Here is a 21,846-nt window from a genome sequence, read left to right on the forward strand (position 1 = left end):
ATGGTCTGCAATGCGTATGTAACATGAAGATGCAGGCGTCAATAGGCTACGGTGGCCGCTTACCACCCGGCAGGCCGTATGCTTGTTTGCCAACAACACGGTATAAAAAAATCTGTAACGCCTATACAGGTACCTATAGTACAGCTAACCTCGGATGATTTTTCGTTATTTGTCCCTAATCTGTTAATGCGGTTGGCTACCGAAAAGACGACTTCCGATATATGTAAACAAACCCCTTAAAATAGCATTGTTGTATGACCTATATGGACGTTTAAAGTTTTCATAATTATGTGTGTGGTGGTCAAAAATCGTGGATTCAAAACTAGGTTGTTCTGTATGGATCAGAAAAAATCGTTTTCAAAGAAAATGCAAAAAGATGTAGTATTCGACATGCGGTTAAACACGGCAAAGACATATTAGAATATAATTGTAATCGTTTAGTTGGTTGGTTTAGAAAAGGGGGACCAGTATAATGACGTTCTCTGATTGCCCATAGTTGCAACGAATTTCTAGGCCATGTTACTTCTGATTTTTAAAATCTCGGCTTGCCAACGCTCGCGCGAGCAATGTGAATTCCTTTATGTTTACATGGCGAAGTGAGAATTAAGTTTGTCTGATCTCACGCCAATGATCTGGTACATTTTGCACGAGTTCTTGCTCTGATGAAATGTGTTTGCTTTCCTACATGTTTATTATTGTTACGTGGTCTTGATACAATTGAGTGGTAGTGGCAATGTGGTACTGTGGTATCTTAATGTTTTCAAAGGATTTTATCTCTGATGTGTGTAATTGTCCCATGTTATTTTAACTTATCGAGCTGTCGGAGAACCGATTGGATTGGCTACCAAAAGAAAACAGCAATTTCTGTATATTTTGATAGTAGCTGTCTCTGGTAATATTCCCGAAATTCTGCACTCTTCAATTAATATAACAACTCTAGCCAAAAGCTTTTCCTACGTTATTTGATTCGATTTGTGTAACGCTTAACTAATTCTAATAATAACTCCCTAGCGTTTGCCCTGTACTATGACCGGGTCCGCTTTCCTGCTTTTCTCCTTCCACTTCCTTCAATCCTATCCTAGACATCATCTTCAGCTAACCCAGAGACGTTTAAATCTTTGGCGATGATATTTGCTCCTCCTGTACGCTTACTCCTACTAATATCAGATTTTATATAATCTGCGACGATCTTTCTTGTTCCCCATGGAAAAATGGTACAGATGATTTACATAACCAAGGGCTTATAGGCGATTGTCACAATGCCCATGACGTCTAACGACAATTAACCATTTGTGAACCTTGTTACCAGATGTTAAGGTCTTCAAATGGATAGTTTGCATGTCTTTTTCTGTATGGAATTGGCGTTTTGGCACGCGTTTTGACAATTCCTCGGCCACGGTTGGCCACTTCTCAACGCTCTGATTTATTTAAACATAGTTTGTGTCCATTGTTTTGTACTAATTGAGAGTATGTTTTAGGAATTGGGTTTTATTTATTCCTATTCATTTAAAAGATAGAACGAATAAACCTACAGTACCTGATACATTATTTTTCCAGTTTATTAATTTTATTATCTTACATATTAATTAAATTTAAACACGTCGACAGCTCTAATAAATACGAGTATGCCTCCTCATCCTAGTCTTACATATATTTGAAGATAATGATGACTAATCAATGAGACATTATGACTCTATGACCTGTATGTTTTTAAAATGTATTACTAAGACGGTCACATTTTGCTATGTACATCCAACTACGTCCCACCCAAATTACCTACGTTATATTCTGTTTTCTGTTCAAAATATTTGAATAGCTTTATAAGAATTGACATTACAGTTATATTGTATGCGAAGTATGTCATTTGCTTGATACCGGCGATGGTATTCGATCCATCATGTATGACGTTGACACGGTGTAAGCGCAGACAGGCCCGTGCCCCACATGGTGCATCATGACGTCCCGTTGTGGCATCATTCATTGCACTGACTTCTAACATCCAAATACACAGTTAAGTGTGAGTACTATGTCATAAGGAAGTGAATTTTCTTCTTAAATCTTATCTAAACAGAAGTGGTATGAACTTCCGTATAAGTTTTAGGGTAGTTCAACAAATTGCGCAACGACGACTCTGGATCATACACAACAGATTTCATCTGATATAATTTTAGCCACTCTTTACGACCCATAAAGTCCACAATAGAAACCGCCGAGCCGACAGCTGTTAGTTTCAGGAACTGGAGCTACGGGATGAGTTATCTTTTGCCATTGGGCCAACACAAGTTGTCTGTCAAATCGCAGACGCGCGTGAGCAATTCACGTGTTTTGTTTCAGTGAGCGTCAGGATGGCGGATGGACCTTAGCAAAATTGAACGAAACATTTATAAACATATTGTATCTTCGGTGTACCTCAGTGTACCTTTAATATAATCAAGTGTATCTCTCCCTCAAATAAGATATTTAACAAAAAAGGTCCACCCGCCATTCTGACGTCAGGCTGGCGGGTGAACCTATGAAATCTTGCATTATACTGCACTAAATGTATGCAGTTATATTGTACCTTCAGTGTACCTCTGTAAACCTTTAATAGAAATCAGTTTACTTATCCCTAAAACGAGCTATGATCAAACTAAGGTCCACCAGCCAACCTGACGTCAGGTGCGGGTGGACCTTAGTTTGATCATAGCTCGTTTTAGGGATAAGTAAAGGTTTACAGAGGTACACTGAAGGTACAATGTAACTACATACTTGTAGTGCAGTATAATCCAAGATTTCATAAATATAGGTAGGCTCTGTAAGGTTTGCCCTTTTAAGTCATACCCATTGCTGAATCTTGTCACACTTATACGAGGTTTAAGTTTAAATAGATAACAGAAATAACAAAAACAACGAACGGTAGCACGGAAGTTTTAGTAGCAATAGATGTCACGAAGGTGGCCGTAGTTAAATGTACTTTCTTCATTGAAACAGATGCAGGCGTCGTCGTACTAACGATCATTACGGAAGCGTCCGAAAATAACTTTATAGCGACGCTTCGAAATTAAAACATGTTCATGTCATTCCAAAACTTTATGCTCACTCATCGATGCGAATACTTTGATGTAGTGTTTCTCAACTCGCGGCTTACTCGAACGTTCATTGCTTTAAATTTAGCTGTTATTTGTCTAGAAACCGAATTGCAAACATCGTTGCCAAACGTCGAATCTTTTGTTGTACACCGGCACGTGAGTCACGGTGACATTTTTCGAGGATTTTTTTGTGAAGTTATGTCTATTCTCAAGGCTAGAGGCGTGTAACGGTTGGCTGTGGACGAAAATTGTTGTTTACTCAAGTCGCGTAATTAGTCATCACTCATGTCGATTGCAAGAAAGAATGAGAACAACGTAGGTAGGCTAGGTAGTATATACTATAGGTATAATACCTATAATCTTGCAATTCATGTCAGATAAATAAATTATGAAATTCTTGTAGTCATTATCATTATTAGATGAAATAGGGACGTGGTATTGAGAATTACTAAGTTGCAGTTACGTACCAATTTTTGGTCATCATTCATGCCGGTCACAATAAAGTCTTTAATAGTGATCATTAGCGCAGTAATCTGATCATTTCAATTTAAAATTGACTTATTGAATACCACGCACATTATCAATTGAATGTTTGTAACCTTTTATTATCGCCTCCGCCTAAGAATTTTAAAAACTAGCCATATTTCAACATGTCCATTAAACCTTTAAGGTCAAATCTGTACTGAATTTATTACAAAACTAATGAGTAGGCATCGAAATACACGCCTACGATCGAACTTGGTGTCAACCGCGGATTATGGTTGTGATGATACAAAATACTATAAGGTTTGACGAGTTAATAGTTCATAGGTTCTTTTGGGTTTGTGCGACATCGCAACGATTAGAGAACATCAAAAACACCTGTTCTGTGTCGTATATTAAAAAAGGCTTACGAGCTTTGGAACGTCCACTGCACGCAGCGTTTTAAAATCATTACAGGTGTTCAGGTGGGCGACGGCCAGGGCCAGCGGAAAATACTTCGCGCTCTAATTAGTTAAAAGTGTGGTCGGAATTTGAGTACAACTTTCTGGAATCTTTGACAGGCGATACCCAGGTAACGAGTCCAGTAATCTGCGTAGCTCAATCTTTCGACAAAACCTTCTACACGTTCTCCTGGTTTTTTGAAAATATTCCTGCAATGTCGGCTTAGTGGTTTAGTTCCCGCAAGACTTAAAGTTGTCTGCATATATCAGTTTCCACACAGGAAAGCAAATCAAAAAGTGTCCCAAGTGTTTAGTCCATCCGGCCTGACACTTAAGCCACTAAACCTTGCTTCCGGCGCGAGCTGATGCAGTCATTAGCCGGCATACCACGACGTCTTGCAAATTCTACGACCCCCTGTCTCTGAATTTATAAATAATCCGGGAACGTTTCAGTGGCGGCCGCGAAGCGGCACACCGCGGACGGCGCGGACGCGCTTCCGAAACACGATCGATATGACGATCTATGAGTACATCGATCGATAAACGACGCGAGTGGTCTTGTGATCTAGCGGTGTGCTATGTGATTCTAATCAAGTGCCGGTCGAAACTTTACCATCTTAAAAATGTATTGATGTTTTTATTTCTACTGATTTAATAAAGTCACTAAGATCTTTACGCTGTCACCCGACTGATTGAGAGCAGACGTGTCACTTTCAATTTAAGAAAATATGAGTTACTGTTCGCGCCGCTTGCGAAATGCCTGTCAAGTGATTTATTTTTGAAATTTCAATTCAGTCTAATGAATGGGCCCATCATAACCATTAAGTTTCACATTAACTTGGTATTGTTTACGTTCTTCGTTTATATTTCGCGACGTTTCTTGATTTATGTACGTTCGGTTTGTGTATTTGAAAGTCTAATTTGGTCTGTCGTTAGTTTCCTGAGTAAAACGAGAAGTACGTACGCAAATACACCGAGACGGTCAAGTATGTCAGTAATGTTGTCTACTGGACAATAAGCGCATGATATACAACGAACGATATATTTAAATAATGAAAAAATAGTTTTTCAACTTTCAGGTTGGATAATGTTTTTTGTTGTTAAAAGAAAAGACAAGCAAGAAAAAAAAATACGCGCTTTGTTTACATTTCTCTGTATCTCACGCACTTTACATGAGCAGAGTCTACCTTATTAAAATCTACAGGTTTTGGAGAACTCCATTACGTTATGTTTAAGGAAACACATAATGTCATAGATATGAATCAAAAACATAATCAAGTCTTAACTGTCGCATAGTCGGCTGATGGCAAGCAATATTTCACGATTAATAAATAAGCAAGGAAAACGAATACTGTTCATTACGATTTTCTAACCTTCAATGGCGTCTTTGTTCTTCTTTCCATTGATTTCGCAACGGCTTTCATGTGTGGCTAATTTTACTGTACATCGTCGGTGTCTCATTAGTGTCTACATCACCTTGCCATTGGCATGTTTTTAATATTCAGACTTCACGGCAAATTTTAACGTAGGTACCGTTGCCGCCTTTGTCTGTTTTATTAATGACCTATTGTCACATTTACCTATTCAACCAGACGTCGCTTTAAGAGTTATATGAACTTAAAACGTATCATGTTAATTATGTCCTCTGAAAAGAAAGTGGCTTTTTTATTGGACTTTCCATTTGCGGGATTTAAAACGACATTGAATTATGTATTAGCTCTTAAATCCGTACAGTTTTATTGCCATCTTTATTTGTGTTTTTTGTACATGTCACCGACAGAACTTAATGATGTTGGTCGCATTCTAATTGTCTTGTGACCTCCTTTGAAATACATAGTAATGTATCAAAGTAGGCACACACTGTCTGAAAAACCAACACTCATGATGTCTCACATGATGAAGACAAACGAGCTTAAATTATGATGACGCTCAAGTTTTTTTTCTTATTGAAGAAGTAAAGGACGTTTTAACTTTAAAGTGCTTTGTATAGATTACTTTAAACAGTAGTGATTCACCCTCGTTTTATCAAAGCTTTTAAAAAGCTTCATAGTTATACTAATTGCGTCTTAATCTAAATTTTGTTTTAGGCCCCCCGCAATAATGAATCTATCAACCACCACCTTGTTCAATCAATGCACCGCTTATAACTAAGTAGACTTAATTACAAGTTTGTGTATCGGCAGTGAAATTAAGATTTAACCATAGACTTACCCAGTTAGATTGAGTATATAAAACGCCTTTTTCCATAATTTAATATGAGAGTTGCTCATCTCAGTTGCATCCAGGTCATTGAACTGAATTTCGTTTTATAAAGTAACATGTCACAGTTTTACAGGTATGCACGACAGTGGTGATCTGGTGATCCGATTGACAGTTGGTTGACGAAAAATGAGCATCCATTTGGCAAATTTTGGCGGTTTAGACTTTTAGACCTAAAAACTGTAACATCTAAACTACAAATGTAAACAAACAAAGTTCTATAGGTTAACATGGACAGTTCTATTATAAAATGTGTAACATAGCTTGTGACGCAGTATTACTTTCAAGATGATGTCGTCATTTTTTAAATCTTCCACGACGCCATGTTTTCAGCATACAATTCCTAAACTATGTTAAGGTGACTACATAGGAATGACGATCAAACAGGACAGTGGATATGGGAATTAAGAATGTGCCAAAATAGAACTAAGAACAAATTCACTCTAAGCCCGTCTATTGTTGCGGACCACTTAGAACTATACCTACTCAATGTTGAAAACTGTCGTATCAATATATATTGTAACAATATATATATTATGTCAGAAAGTTGTATTAGTATTGTACAAAATTATATATTATAAAATTGACTTCCTAGTGATTGATTACAATTATAAAAGTGGTAACCGCTTGTCGTTGCGTTTCATACTGCGGGTTCTATAGGAGACAGTCTACGGGTAAAACCTTTAGGAAGCTCCCACATGCTCCAATTATTCCTGTTCTACCGTACGTCACGCCGGCTTCGACTTGGTCAGTTCCGTATTTACGGGCCGTGTGGGCGTTTTTCGACGTTACGTTAACAGATGACCTTGTGTTAGTATTGGGCTTATGATAAACCTACATTTTCCATGTCGGTATTTCGTAACTTTTCCTTTTTAGACTTTCAAGTGCCGCAGGCGGTTTATGGTTAGCATATCGTGTCGATAACGACGAGATAAAATAGAGGCACGTCACTTTCTGAGCACCGTACGTTAGTAAGAAGAAAGTGCTTTATTGTGAAGAGATCTGCGAACTGCGGACGCATTTATTGTCAGACGTTAGCTTTGTTTCAAACTTGGCTCCAATTGTGGCTAGTTTTTTTTTCTGTCTGTAACTGTAAGCACAGACCCACTTAGACTGACTGTCCGAGTGTAATTGCTAACAAATAGTTACGCAAAACTGATTGATGATAACGATCCCGGCATTCGTTACCGTTACTTCAATTTGGCCACTGTACTGTCTATCCGAAGGTCAAAAACCTCGTACAGTCAGAAGCAGAAGTAGCTAAGCGGGTGAGGTGTTCCAACTACTTAATATTTAATAGACCGCGAGTCAGGAACAGATTTCGATGACCAATCGCTTCATCACCACCAATCGCATCATGACCGGTGAAAACTCGTAAAGTGGTTAACGGTTATGTATGATGATCCATCGTGGACATCAGCTGCCACTCCGTTGGTGACTGACGGTCTTTCCACCGCGATACAACCGGCTGACATTTTTTTTAAATTCACCATAGCATTTAAATTATCATCTGACAAAGATTGGAAATGACTGACGATATATGCTCCTGGCCCGCGGCTTTCAACGGCCTCCTAGCCTAATTGGTAGTGACGTACGAAGCTGGAGGTCCTAGGTTCGAATCCTGGTAAAGGTATTTATTTGTGTTCAGCACGAATTATTCTTGAGTCTTTTGATGTTATCTATGTATCCGAGTATACATATATTTATCTATATATAAGTACGAGTATGTATATCGTCGCCTAGAATCCATAGAACAGGCTTTACTTAGTTTGTGAATAGGTGCTAAACTGGCTGGTCAACAGTGTACGATTGTCCCTATAATATTTATTATTTATTTGACCTCAATACCGCTTTATTATTAAGAGCGTAAAAGCGTGATCAGATAATTTCGAACACCTGGCTCGTGTAGCCTCTTCTGCGGACGGTACAGCATAATCGAATGCGTGTTTTACCATACGGAAATTTATATTTTAATTTGTTTTTGGCTTCTCCGAACCAGGAAGGTGTGAAAATTTTACATAATTAAAAAAAAACTAGATTTGTTTATTTGTAAGCGATAAATGTCCAATTAAGAGGCTGTCAACACCCAATGTCCTTGAAATTGATGTTACTTAAACAGTTTTTTAAGAAAAATATATGTTCATATTAATTTAATTTCAAAGACCGTGGTTGTACTCGATACACGATTGAACGAAATCGGCTCGATAGAAAATAATTGCAAAGATTGGTCTTAAAATCACTATTAAACGGTTTTATGTCTTTATTGTTTTGAATTATGGGTCTGCAATTAAAATCACAATTTCAAAACATTTATATCTAAACCGTGAATGAGTAAAATATTACACTAATAATCCACTTTTTTTTATTTAAATATTTTTCTTATTATTCCCTTGCCCAGGCCCAGTAACATGCGACAGTGCTGTCTCATTTACTCCGATACAAATAGACAGTGTGCGCGCTTTAGGTATTGACACTATTGACAGCCTCTTAAATATACGAGGGGAAAGAATAGAGAAATTCGAGAAATGGGGATCAAAGTAAGTGAACGCAATTTAGCTGCTCTATCTGAAGTTCTGAACATTGACGGGTAGAGTATTAAGTCTGTCTTTTGTTCAATATAATTTTTTTGTTATCATTTATGCAATATACACCGTGTTTTTATTGAATTGCGTTAACTCCGGGGTTTCGGTAAGTACGTTTAAGGAAACTAAATGGCATAGTTAATTTTCAAAAAAAATTTTTTTTTTTTGTTTTTTTTTTTTTACTATTTTTATTTTTATAAAAAGTAACTAAATGTTGCATATAGCGTTGTTGTAACACGGGCATTACATTTAACTCAACCAAACAATTGAAAACTGTGACATATCAATGTCATTTCGAACGTCGATCGTCCGAGATAGTACTTACGTTTAGTAGCAAATGTATGAACTCGCACTAAACACTAATCAATAAGTAAACAGGCCCTAAGGCAAGTGTACACGCTTGTAAGGGTCTTATAAGATAAAAATTAATGATTGATTATCTCCGAAATGGAGTTAGTTAGAATATCGGTATCTTTGAGAAAGTTACTTTATTTAAGCTCAGGAATGCACCCTCGAAATTAACGCAAATCAAAAAAAACACGGTGTATATTTTAAAAAGGCCTGAAACGAACTATACCAAAATTAGAATAATAATAAATAAACAAGGTGTGTCTTTAGTGAAAGTAAAATAAAAGACATTAATTAGATATACCTAAGTAGTGTTGTTTGTTGACCTTAAAGTAAGATAAAACCACAGGTCAATAACAGACAAATACTATTGTTTTTGCAACTCGCCTCGAGAAGGAACAGGACAGGTCTTACAGACAGGTGGAACGAATGTATTCGTCCCGCGAACATGCGCGAATGAAACGTTGTCATCATTTAACTATGCTTAATTGTAACCGTGTGAATAATATTAACCTCATTGTAGAATTAGACGTGGAATACTCGGCCATGCTAGCCTTGGCTGACTAGTCATTACATGTGTTTGTGGTGGTGAAGTGAAAAGTGATCAAAATGATGCAAGGATTGCTCGATTCGCTGTACAAGATCTATACAGGTAAGTTTTAGATATACTTTGATTAAATTTCCTTCCTTTCCTTTAGATGCATGAACTCAGTCATAAATAAATTCACTTTAAATTAAGAATTCATATCGTCATAACAAAGTCTTAATTTCAGGAGACCTTAGCAGCACTTCATGCATCTATCTAAGGGCTGTAATTGCCTATTTAGGACTTCCAGACAGACCTAGGGAACGAAAGAAACGTTGTCGATATACCTACTTACCATTTAATCCTCGTTATTCTTGATGATGACTGCTAAGGAATGGATTTTGCTTCCTTCATCTATCTTTGACAAATATATATCTTTAGCGCGAAGTATCAGCCAGCAATCGTTGTACGCAGTGTTCAAACGCAATTTTTTTCTACACATCGACCGCTACTTCGATCTTGCTGAGCGTTCAAGATTTATTATCACAAGCCACAGTTTGATCCAACTATCCAATTAGGTGGGTGTGCGCACATAAAGTATCTGAAGTATTTTTGCTCATAGAAATTCTCGCTGAATACCTATTTATTTCGTCTAACAGGAACTCTTTGGGTCACGACCGGGCTCTGGGCGTGGTTCCGTGATGAATTAACGTTTAAGTAATAATTTGCGTTTTTTTTCGTCCGCCATTTTGTTATACTAAACTCTGATGGGTGCTTTGACCCCGCTGGCTTTATTATGAAGGGTAAACATTTTACGTAATTACTTTTTAAATTGCATGCTTGTTTTGAGTTTTATGCACGTCAGTCTCGATCGTTATTGGCGTATTTGTTATGCAATATATACCTACAACGAATCTTGAATGCAGTCAATGAATATTTGCTGCGCAATGTGGAAAATTATTGTAATATCAATTGACCCTGCGTACTAATTTTGTACGTATTCCATAATCAATTTTTTTTTAAATTACATCTATTTACAATTACACTATACATAATGGATATTATTATATATTTACAATAACAATACATTCCTACCAAATATTTAAGTGGTCTACTGTATTGTACGAATACTTCTAGGAGTTAAATCACAACCTTTAAAATTAGTCTATAAGAACTAATTAAGGAAAAACATAGTCGAAATGCAAATTATAAAAATCATCAATAATTTTAATACAAGATCGGAAACTGATGGTACTAAACTGACTGAACTTTGCATGGTAGGTACAGTCCTACAAGAATCATATTTTGCCATAGATTTTAAATAAATATATTACATAAGGAAACTCTACGGCGGTACTTACGGTGATAGCCGTAGTTATTTGTAAATCTTAAAGTTTAAACCCAATTGACAATTTATAGCTATAGTAATAATAGCCGTTGCCGCAGCCGAACGAAATTAAAAAAAAATACTAACCGGCTATAGTTCGGCTCTTGTTAAATAAAAAAATACTACTTAACAGGTTTTTAACCTGTTCAATAATAGATACACTCAAATCGACAGACAGGACCAAGAGTAATGGTATTTTAATGTGTGAATAAGAGCTTTTAAGATGTTATAAATGTTCTTTTATCCACCTAATGCGTTTTGAGGGCAGGAATTCTTCTGATTTTCTTTAAATCTTGAATCGCATTCGTTATAGCTGCTTTTAATATAACAAAATGGAAGGCAACTAAGTGTACTGTACATTTGATGCCAACTGTACCCATCTATTATATTGATCAAACACGTATATACTTGCCTGTGTATTACTCACGGCCCGTCATCTCAAATACCATTATTACCATCATCGACTCTATTTATTGACCATTCGTAAACCTTATTAGAACTGCGTAAGGTCTACGGGTGTTCAATGTTGTGATGCTGTTAGTACGTTAGCTCCGATTGACATTTACCATTAACACTGGTACGAATTTCGCAACTTGCAGCACAATGCAATCGCAGATCTGACCCGGGGGTCAATGTCAAGTTTGGCATAGTCGTGTATAATATGTACCTACACTTTTTGGAACGTATGTCTTGGTAATAAGGTTCGAAATAGCACAATTTTTTATGACTGATACAAGTATCATGCGTAAATGATCCGATGTACGATAACAAAGTTTAGATGAAAAAGGCAGTAAGTCAGGTTGGTAAGTTGTTATTTTGCTTAACGAGTATGTAAGTCGCATTTTGAGAATTATTTTCGTATGATATGCGTTTACTTATAAAACGTTTTAGTAAAACACTAAAGAAGTAGGTACAGCCACCTGCAGAGAAAATTGCGGCGGAGTTGCAAATATACAAAGCAACATCAGATATTATATAGTTCGTATTTTCGTATCCAGGCCAAGAAATACCTCCAAGGATAACAAAGTTATTTCAGGTTTTTTTTACTAAACAGGTACATACCTAGTTCAAATTAGTAAACATAAACAAATACTCTGACACGCAATAACAATGTTACAAATATTTGTATAGCACCTAGTTAATATTAAGGTCATTTAACTTGTCTTATTATGTGGTGCTACCAAGTGTCTTGCAAAATCTGATAACGATACTATTATTTCAGTTACACAACCACCCTTTCACTAACCGCAAGGTTTGACAAATAATGTAATTTTCTATATCTTATCTAATCATTAACTATCAAGGTTATTTATTGTTCTATGCTCAGTTCTTAACGAATACTTATTATGAAAAAAATAATGCAATTATTATATTTTGATAACGGCTTATGAGAAATTTGCATTAAGTGGTTACAGCAGATTTCTATAGCACGGCCGATAGGGATGGGAAATTAATTTTTTGATATCGATTCATCTAAAAAGCTTTCGGTATATCGATTTGTAGCTTCCTTTGATTAACTGCTGGGTAGACCTTCCTATCATTTGCTTGGACAGGATTGGTTTTGTTAAGTAAAAATTAAACTCATGGCCCTAAATACAGTTTATAAATATATTTTTTTTCTGATTTGAACTTAATCGATTTATCGAGTAGTAATATATTTTCTGAAGAAAATAATCAATTAAGGTTTATAAGAAAATAATGGTTTCGATGATTCATGGTTTTGGTTTAGTTTATCGATTGACTATCTAATACTAATCGTTTTCTTAGACGTAATCAATTATTTATAAACACAAAATAATCGAATAACCTATTCGATGTAGCCATCTCTAACTGCAGACTGCAGGTGTGCAGAATCGTGATCTAAGCAGCAAGGTCGGGCTGAGTGTCAGAACAAACAACGCAGTATCGTATTGTAGTTTAATGCTAGTTACTGCACTTTGCCTTGGGAAGGCGATGCAGAGTGGATGCATTGTGTGGGCAATTAACGTGCCGATACACTACTCTATTGTCGGTGAGCGTGGTAATGTGCAGATTGGTGTTGGCTCTGTGGGTTGTGTGAATTGGGGATTTAAACACTTATAGGTACGCGTACCTTCTTCTGTACGATGCTCGTCATATATCTATCATTTTTCACATTGAGAACTAAAGTTTCTCTTATGTGTTATTTACATTTGATTAATATTATTTTTTCTTGAGATAATGGCAATTAAATATACCTGAGGTGCATTGGGCTGACTTTGAGAGCGGGGTAATTTTAAAAACCACTATTATCTACTAAACCAGAAGCACTTTATACCTTGGCAAAACTTACGCTACTACAACGCATACCTAGTCATCTTGCTAACTGTTGCTACAGTTGAAAGCGCTTATAAATAAATAAATATTATAAAGCGAAAAAGGTATGTCAGGATCGTAGCAAGTGGAAATCCGTGGTCTCTGCCAACCCCTTCAGGAAATAGGCGTGATTATATGTATGTATGTAAATATTATAGGGACATTCTTACACAAATTGACGAAGTACGGTAAGCTCAAGAAGGCTTTTGTTGTGGGTTGCGGGTATGCAGACAATGATATATATAATACACGAAACGATAATGATATATATATTTGTAAGTAGTAGGTAGTGATATCGGTTAATTATTCTCAAGTACAAAGCCTGCACCTAACACACGTCTCTTTTTGGCCCAGTGGTTGACTGGTAGAGAATGCCTTGAATTCCACCACTTCTTCTTGAAGTCCACCATTTGTACGTAATATTTTATGTGTAATAAAGTATAAATAAATAAATAATATACTTAAATACAAAGAAAACATCCATGACGCAGGAACAAATATCCGGGATCCGAATCCAGGACCATCGGCTTCATAGGCAGGGTAACTGCCCACTAGGCCAGACCGGTCGTCAAACTTATGGTTTATTAGATACTTGCGACCCGTTCTGCCTTCGCATGGGTTACACAAAACCTCAACAAATTAAACCTACACCTTCCTCAAGTATCACTATTAACAGGTGAAACCCGCATGAAAATCCGTTCAGTAGTTTTTAAGTTTATCACGAACATACATACACACAGACAGTGATTTGCAAGTTTCTAAGTTACCCTAATGCACCGTACGTCATATTTTATCTTCAAAGTCGTAAGGCGGGCACACGATGCGTGACAGCATTATTGCATATCCATTCTATTGCAGGCATTTCGTTTGGCTGTACCCGCTACCGCGCAGAAAATGCTATTTTGAATAACATTTTAAGTTTAATAACTGCAGAAGAATTTGAATATTGATAATTGAACGTGCCGAATCCCATTTTTGCTCCAACCGTTTAATCCCAGTTTTTCATCCAATACATTTTTATTACCCATCAATTTTGGGTGTTCTTAGTCTTACTCGAGCGTTGCTGATTTAGGACTTGGTTGTGTTCCTGCCAATTGACGTCACAAAATGGCCACAAATCAGCCGTAGTGGGACTCTCTTGAGAGTGTTTTGACTCGCGGGAAGTTTAAACAAACCGCTATAACTGCATGATTTGTTAAGGTGGACCAACAATAGATTTCAGGTCAACATGTCGGGGAAAAATATCGACTTATTTTAGTTGAACGGTAGAAAAATGGACGAGTCGGTAATTGTTAGCTAGCGTTGTCAGGTTAGCCAAATGTTCTTTGTATTATATTTACATAAACGCATATTATATATAAAGATATAATACATATATAGATATACCTAAAACCAAAGGGCTGGTCAGTATTTTACTCAAAGAATTTCATCACCATTTAACGGGGAAATGCGGCCAGCCGGCGGTGAGTTAAAGGGTGTTTTTAATGCGTAGGGTTTTTATAATGTATACTTTTAGAGTAAGTGGACGAAGCCTGTTGCAGATTTTACCGCTGTATTGTAATGTGACGAAGCCTGGGGCTGATTATGAGTTTGTGTTCACCCGACGAAGCCTGTGTTACGGCTATAAAATGATGGTCTCTGAATAAATGTATTTAAAGATAGAGATAATATGTGGTATATCACATACAAAGTTCATGAATTATAATAAAATATTAGACTCTTCTCACCATTTTTGCAACAGCGATACCATATTAAAAGCATATTAATGCCTCAGTAATCATATTTCTCGACAAAACCTCCACACCGCGTGACTTTTATCACTTTCAATGCACTTTATTAATTTAACTCAAGCACAATAAATTATTTGTTTATGAACACGGCGATCTTGACCCTATTTAAACTAAATGACACAGGATATGAGTAATCTTACTTACCTCTTTAATTGCTACTATGTAAATGAAAGCAAGTTGAACGAACATTGGCCTTACATGTATGTACCGTTGCATGGATGGGATTAATTAAACTGCAACTTTGTCACAGTTAGCTCTTGCGGCAATGTCAGCTAAGAAGTTTAATGAAAGATAAGGAGATTATAATCAACTGCGCATGTCTCGAAAAAGATTTATTACTGATAATAATGAATGAGTCTATGTGGATTTTTTTTTAAATGGTTCTCGACATTGGCATGTCTGGATTTTGACCCTCGATGAATATTTTTTTATTATATGAGTTAAATATCATTACATGTGTCTGTACGCTTTGCTTTCTTGATGTTCTTGTTTTTCAAGAACTAGGTTACTTTAAAGTGCTGATACGGCCAAATAAATGCGCCGTAAACAGGCGCCTTCAAAAAGGCGCGTAGGTACAAAATGGGCAACAATAAATGCAAAAATCAAAATAGTCAGACACAGATAATTTCTTTGTCATTCCGTTCCCAAAATTTCGTTATGATTGGATAAGTTTTGGAGGGGGAAAATATCTAGAACCTTAATTTATGAGACTTTTATGCAGGATTCTTCCCCTATAAGTTGCAGTTGTCCATATCGCACTAATTTTAGGAGCCGCCCTCTTCAACGCGTCGGAGATATTTGCCTAAAATTCTCAAATGTGGGAAGGGGCTCCTCTTAATAATAGACAAAATTTTGGTGCATTCTCTATAAGTATATTGTACCTTTCATTCGGCTTATTTTTTTCAGTTCGTGGTACTTGTATTTTTGTCACTTTATTTTGGTCTTTTGGCAGCGTATCGTAAATTCTTGTAGGTTTTTACTCCGATTTTCTTGTATTCCTTACTGCAACATAGTACGAGTATGCTCTGCCGTTCAGTTAAGAGTAGTAAGTAATTTTGAATCAACCATTACAATAAAAATACCTTAACATTTATGAAAATATGTTAGTCGTGCACTATTCGCTTGCGACTTAACCTTTCATATGAGTGTATTGGTTAAAAAACGTGGGTTCAAACCTCGGTTGTGCTGAAAAGAGCAGAAGAAAACCAATCAAGTGCGAGTCGGACTCGCGCACGAAGGGTTCCGTACTATTATTACGCAAAAAACTGCAAAATCATGTTTGTTGTGTGGGAGCCCCACTTAAATATTTATTGAATCTGTTTTTAGTATTTGTTATAGCAGCAACAGAAATACATCATCAGTGAAAATTTCAACTGCCTAGTTTTCACGGTTCATGAGATAAAGCCTGGTAACCGACAGACGGACAGTAGTCTTAGTAAGGGCTCCTGTTTTTACCTTTAAGGTACGGATTTACGGAACCCTAATAAAAATGGTCCTCTAAAAAATGCTAAAAGATGACTAAAATTTGGTCAGGATTCTTATCATACACAGACAAGTGGTTAAGTGGTGGTGTCCACTTTTTATATGTAGTAAATAAAATATAAGATGTAAGAAACCATTAGCGATCGATAACCTTCTACTCGTATACTTGATCTTGGTACCACGATCTTATGTTAACGATGACCTTACCTTTAAGCGCGTTCCGATCTTATGCTTTAATGTATTGTGAAAATATCGTTTTAATGACAGCTTTAAGTGTGCTATGTAGATCATGATCTTTCTTAAAGCAAAGTTTGAATTTGGGTGAATCAACTTTTTTTGTTTTGTTATCGTGTCCCGTTGTCCAAGGGACAACAGTGGCACAGTTTGTTTGAAGAGACGTTGTATGCCGTTCTATTAACATGCTTAGTAGGGGGCCCATTATGGACATTGGTTATAACGACCACAAAAACGCAAGTTTAATACATTTAAGTACCATAAAATCAGTATTTCAATGAGCTTTTGTCCCCTGGACAACTAATCGTAACCATGGCAACGAGTGACGCTAAAAAGTTGATTCTCCCATTTACTTAATAACTTAGGTCAGCATTTCCCAAACTATAGGTCTCGAGGACCCATTGGTGGGTCGCGAGCGAATATCGAGTGGGCCCCAAAAAAACCAAGTACAAACAAAGATGAATGTCTGCAATTTCCACTTATGATTGTGAAAACATAACTTTTATGCCTATTTCGGTGAAGAAATGAAAAAGCTTGACTCGCTAAACAATATTTATGATAAAAATGTAATGTCTTATATGTAAATGATATTGATACTATCTTTCAGTCTTCATCACACATACTTTATGCAGACGACACAAAAATATATAAGACTATTAGGAATTATGATGATTGTGTTGCGTTACAATCCGATTTGTCACAATTTGAGGACTATTGTCAGCGAAATCACTTAATTCTAAACGCTGAGAAATGCTACACTATCACATTTTCCCGTAAACATAATCCTATAACTTTCGATTATAAGTTAGCTGGTAGCAGTGTCTCACGGGTGTCGTCGATCCGAGATTTAGGGATTACTCTGGATGCTAAACTCTCCTTTGTTGAACACATAGATAATATTGTAGCGAGAGCATATAAAAAATTAGGTATGATTTTGCGTTTAAGTAAACCATTCAAAAGTACATTCACGTTAAAAGTTTTGTATTACTCTTTCGTCCGTAGTATTTTGGAGTTTGGCAGTGTTGTTTGGAGCCCACATTTTGGCATTCATAAGTCACGACTTGAAAGGATTCAGATTTTTTTTTGTAAGTCCCTTGATTACAGAACCGGCCGCTATAACTGTGATTATTTTTCGTCAGCAGCTAGACATAGTCTCCCTCCGTTGGAGAAAAGAAGAGCATATCTAGATGTATTATTTTTATTTAAAATTATGAGAAATCACATAGATTCTAACCTTTTATTAGATAGCGTTTCCTTCAAAATCTCTCGATACCACTCACGTTCTAAACCCACATTTTCTATTTCCTCCTGTGGCACACAGTATGCTAAAAACTCTTTCTTTAGGCGCACTTGTTATTTGTATAATGAATCTCTTAACGATATAGATATTTTTGTTCATAGTTTGTCCGTGTTCAAGAACAAAGTTCGGCAAATTTTGTTTTCTTGAAATTTGGTTCCAGTCATATTTTTCATACTTTTGTATGTTTTCTTACCTTACTTGCATGTAGTACACAACTAAACCGGTAATTTATAATTGCGTAATTTACATTTCTATGTAATAGTTTTCTTAGTAATGTAGGAAACTTTAGGCCTATTTTTAGTTCATTTATTTTAAATATATTTGTAAAAGGCTGTTTGTTTTCTAAATAAATTAAAAAAAAAATAACAAACTCCACAGCGAGAACAAATAAGACACCATTGAGTATTTCTTCGACTCGCTATTAATTAGAACTAGCGAATCAGAGCGTACTCATAATATTTTATGTCCCCTTTTTTGGATGGCTAAGAGGTGGGTTCCGTATTTGGTAGTTTTTGTTAGGTGGGTCGGCACCCAGGCAACTTTGGGAACCACTGACTTAGGTTATTATGGTCAGCTAATACGTACTGGTTGAAGGTAAGTTACTTACTTCATCATAAACCGCCTAAGATAAGTGGTAGACCTATCAGGATTTTTTTAACTCTACCTATGTTACTTAATATCAGTTTTTTTTTTAAATCTCTATGTAACTTAGTAATACATTATATGTATGTTTAATTCTAGAGATAGTTCAAAATATGTGTAATGTTCTCTACTCTTAATTTATTTTTGGGATGACAATGACCTACATATTTTGAAATTTAATTTTACTCTCCTAATGAATCTCAACATACAGACAACATGACAATTTGACACTCATAATTTGACAGGTAAAACTATTATTTATCCAGTCGCGGTAATCTTTTTTACAAGCTTTTATTTAGTTTCACCTGTCCCATTGTCTGTGTCGGTCTGTAATCAAATCTTGCAAGTTAAATTTGACCCACTTCCCGGTTTCCAATGAAGCTGAAAATTTGCATACATATGGATGTCGGATGACAATGCAATATTATGGTACCATCGAGCTGATCTGATGATGGAGGCAGGAGGTAGCCACAGGAACTCTGTTATAAAACAACGCAACCTAATTGTGTCTGGGGTTTTTAGAATTATTTCAATGAGTATTAGTTGCCTGTGAAAAGCAAGGTACAGTCAGCGATAAAAGCTTGTAAACTTTTTTTTATTAATATTGTGCTTCTGATAGGTCATAATTTTAGATACCTACTTATAGTACTCATATTCCTTACTGGTTAGATTTTTCAAAACACTCATTTAAACTTTCACGATTTTTTTACATTATTATATTTTTATAATTTCGGAGGTAAATTTGAAACTTAATACGATTAAGTCCCATTTCTATAATGTAATAATTCTTATATTTTTATTTATTAAATCGTATATATTGCTTAAACATTGAAATAAAAATATTAACTTACTTGTTATGCACCTTACTTACCTTTCCTATTAACATTTTTGCTTCTTTATTTCATCCACTTTTCAATAAGCATTGCGCTACATACGAAGTAGCATATGAACGTTCCCAATTGATCTCATTTTGACAATGCTCACAATGCATCTCGCTCGTACTTATATATTACTTATGGCGAGATATGCTGCTGGTAATGTCAAAATGATAATTTTTTTAAGTTTGAATAGCGCGAAATTGTTCTCGTAGTTGTATATAAGATGCAACAAAGTTGTCAATCTCTCGGAGCTGTATGAAGAGGGGGTAATGAAAAAATGCACTTTTTATATTGAATTTTACAGGTTTTAATGATTTATAATTTGCCCTTAATCATATGGAAAAATTTACATGGATACTAGACTATATTAACTTAAAAGGCTAAAGTTGGCTCGATGAAAACATAGTAAAAACATATTTAATATTAATTTAAATATTTTCAGTTTTAATTATCGTCGGTTAAGAGTGTAAACCTGCTAAATCCATTCTTGAAATTTATTAATTTTTAACCTTAATGTGTATAAAAATAGGTACCTACAAATTTCTCTGTTTTCAATATGGATTTGGCAGGTTTACACTCTTAGCCAACTTTTAAATAAAAGTATGTAATAAGTATATTTTCAGAGTAATTGAGCTAAAAACTTGTGGAACGGCCATAGTTATCTACTACAAGCGCAAGATTCGCGCGGTGCGCCATATCTTCCTTTTCCTTCTAACTTCCTGACTTTACGCCCTCTCTGAAATACAAAAAAACAAGTCAATGACTGTTCATAAACAAATCTGGAGCATATTAACGCAACGCAAAGGTCAATAATCAAATTGGCGTAATGCCACACACGCCATGACATTTGGACAATCGTGAAGGAAACGATCGTGCACCATTTAGTCGTGATATTTAATCGCAATTACCGGGGTGTTAACATTTGCTCTTGTTCCGACTTGTTTATAGGCTCTAGGGTGCTTAAACATGGCGAAGCGGGTGCATAAATAAACTAGTAGCCATATTTAGGTTTTAAAATTGTGATATCAATAGAACTTTCAGACCCTTTCCATCCGTTAGTGTAAAACGCACGGAGATTGATTTCCTTTTTGTGTACTATTTTTAAACTCTAAATACGCTTCTAGTCTGGTGATATAGGTACCTATATTTATGATTTAGTGACGATTCATCATAATAATGTCAAGAAGCATAATACGCGTATTTAACTTTTAGGTCTCCGGTATCTTAGGTGAATATAAGATGTTATAATGTCCATCTGTGACTCACTTCACGACACGTGGGCTGGATGGACCGATCGAGGAATTAAAAACACAATAAAACAATAGGTATAAAAACTTAGTCCTTGTTTTTTAATCAACAGGTAGGGTAGACCAAGACGAATTGGATTACAGGGTGAATCGGATCAAGATGAAAAATCCTTTGATACCTATTTGAAATATTACACTGATATGAGCACACTAAAATTGTACAGTGCGTCTCTGCTCTTAGCCTGCGATGCCAGTCATAAAAAATATTTTAAATAAGTATCAACAGAATTTTTGGTCTGATCCGATTCGCCCTATGATCCGATTGGCCACGGTCTACTATACATGTTACGAATAGTTACGATCAAAAGGGTATTTATCGCTGTACTTAAACTGTACATGTACTTAAATGGAAATGTACTTAATGTACTTAAAGGTGGTGTTAGTGCCTTGTAAGAAACGGTTACTTTGTACAATCTATTTCATACATAAACATACAAAATAAATATATATCTATAACTACATAAAAAAAAACTATCTCAGCATAAGACTAAACCTAAATCGAACGGCAAAAAAAGGCAGTGATTAGTTGTCCTTTATAGTTCGATGCTTGTAGGTACAATTTTTCTTATCTTAAGTACTAACAATTGTTCTTTGTACACTAATCAGTAATCGTGGTCCTACATCCTGGGGTCACAATAAACTACCACAGATAAAAAAAATAAGGAACCTATTGCGAACGCGACCATAAAAATACTGATGACTTAATTTATAATGCCGTTGAACCCACGCATTGCAGGAAAAAAAAACGTAAAGCAAGTTTCGCGCCAAAAATTCTCGAGTAGTCCT

General features: G+C 35.9%; 1 protein-coding gene across 10 annotated transcripts in view; it reads left to right on the plus strand.

Moving 5' to 3' along the window:
* Positions 1–4,441: 4,441 nt before the first annotated feature.
* The window catches only part of LOC133521156 (rho GTPase-activating protein 23), a 418,099-nt gene continuing 400,694 nt past the window's right edge, over positions 4,442–21,846 (plus strand). For 3 of the 10 annotated variants that reach the window (XM_061855947.1, XM_061855950.1, XM_061855956.1), the window contains exon 1: positions 9,458–9,832. In XM_061855947.1, the coding sequence (XP_061711931.1) occupies positions 9,790–9,832 (43 nt within the window). In that variant the 5' untranslated portion in view covers positions 9,458–9,789. Of the gene's footprint in view, positions 4,617–9,455; positions 9,833–21,846 lie in introns of those variants that run through there. The other 7 variants (XM_061855952.1, XM_061855957.1, XM_061855949.1 and 4 more) reach the window with 6 other exon arrangements.

Source organism: Cydia pomonella, chromosome 9, assembly GCF_033807575.1.
Source record: "Cydia pomonella isolate Wapato2018A chromosome 9, ilCydPomo1, whole genome shotgun sequence".
Lineage (NCBI taxonomy): Eukaryota > Metazoa > Arthropoda > Insecta > Lepidoptera > Tortricidae > Cydia > Cydia pomonella.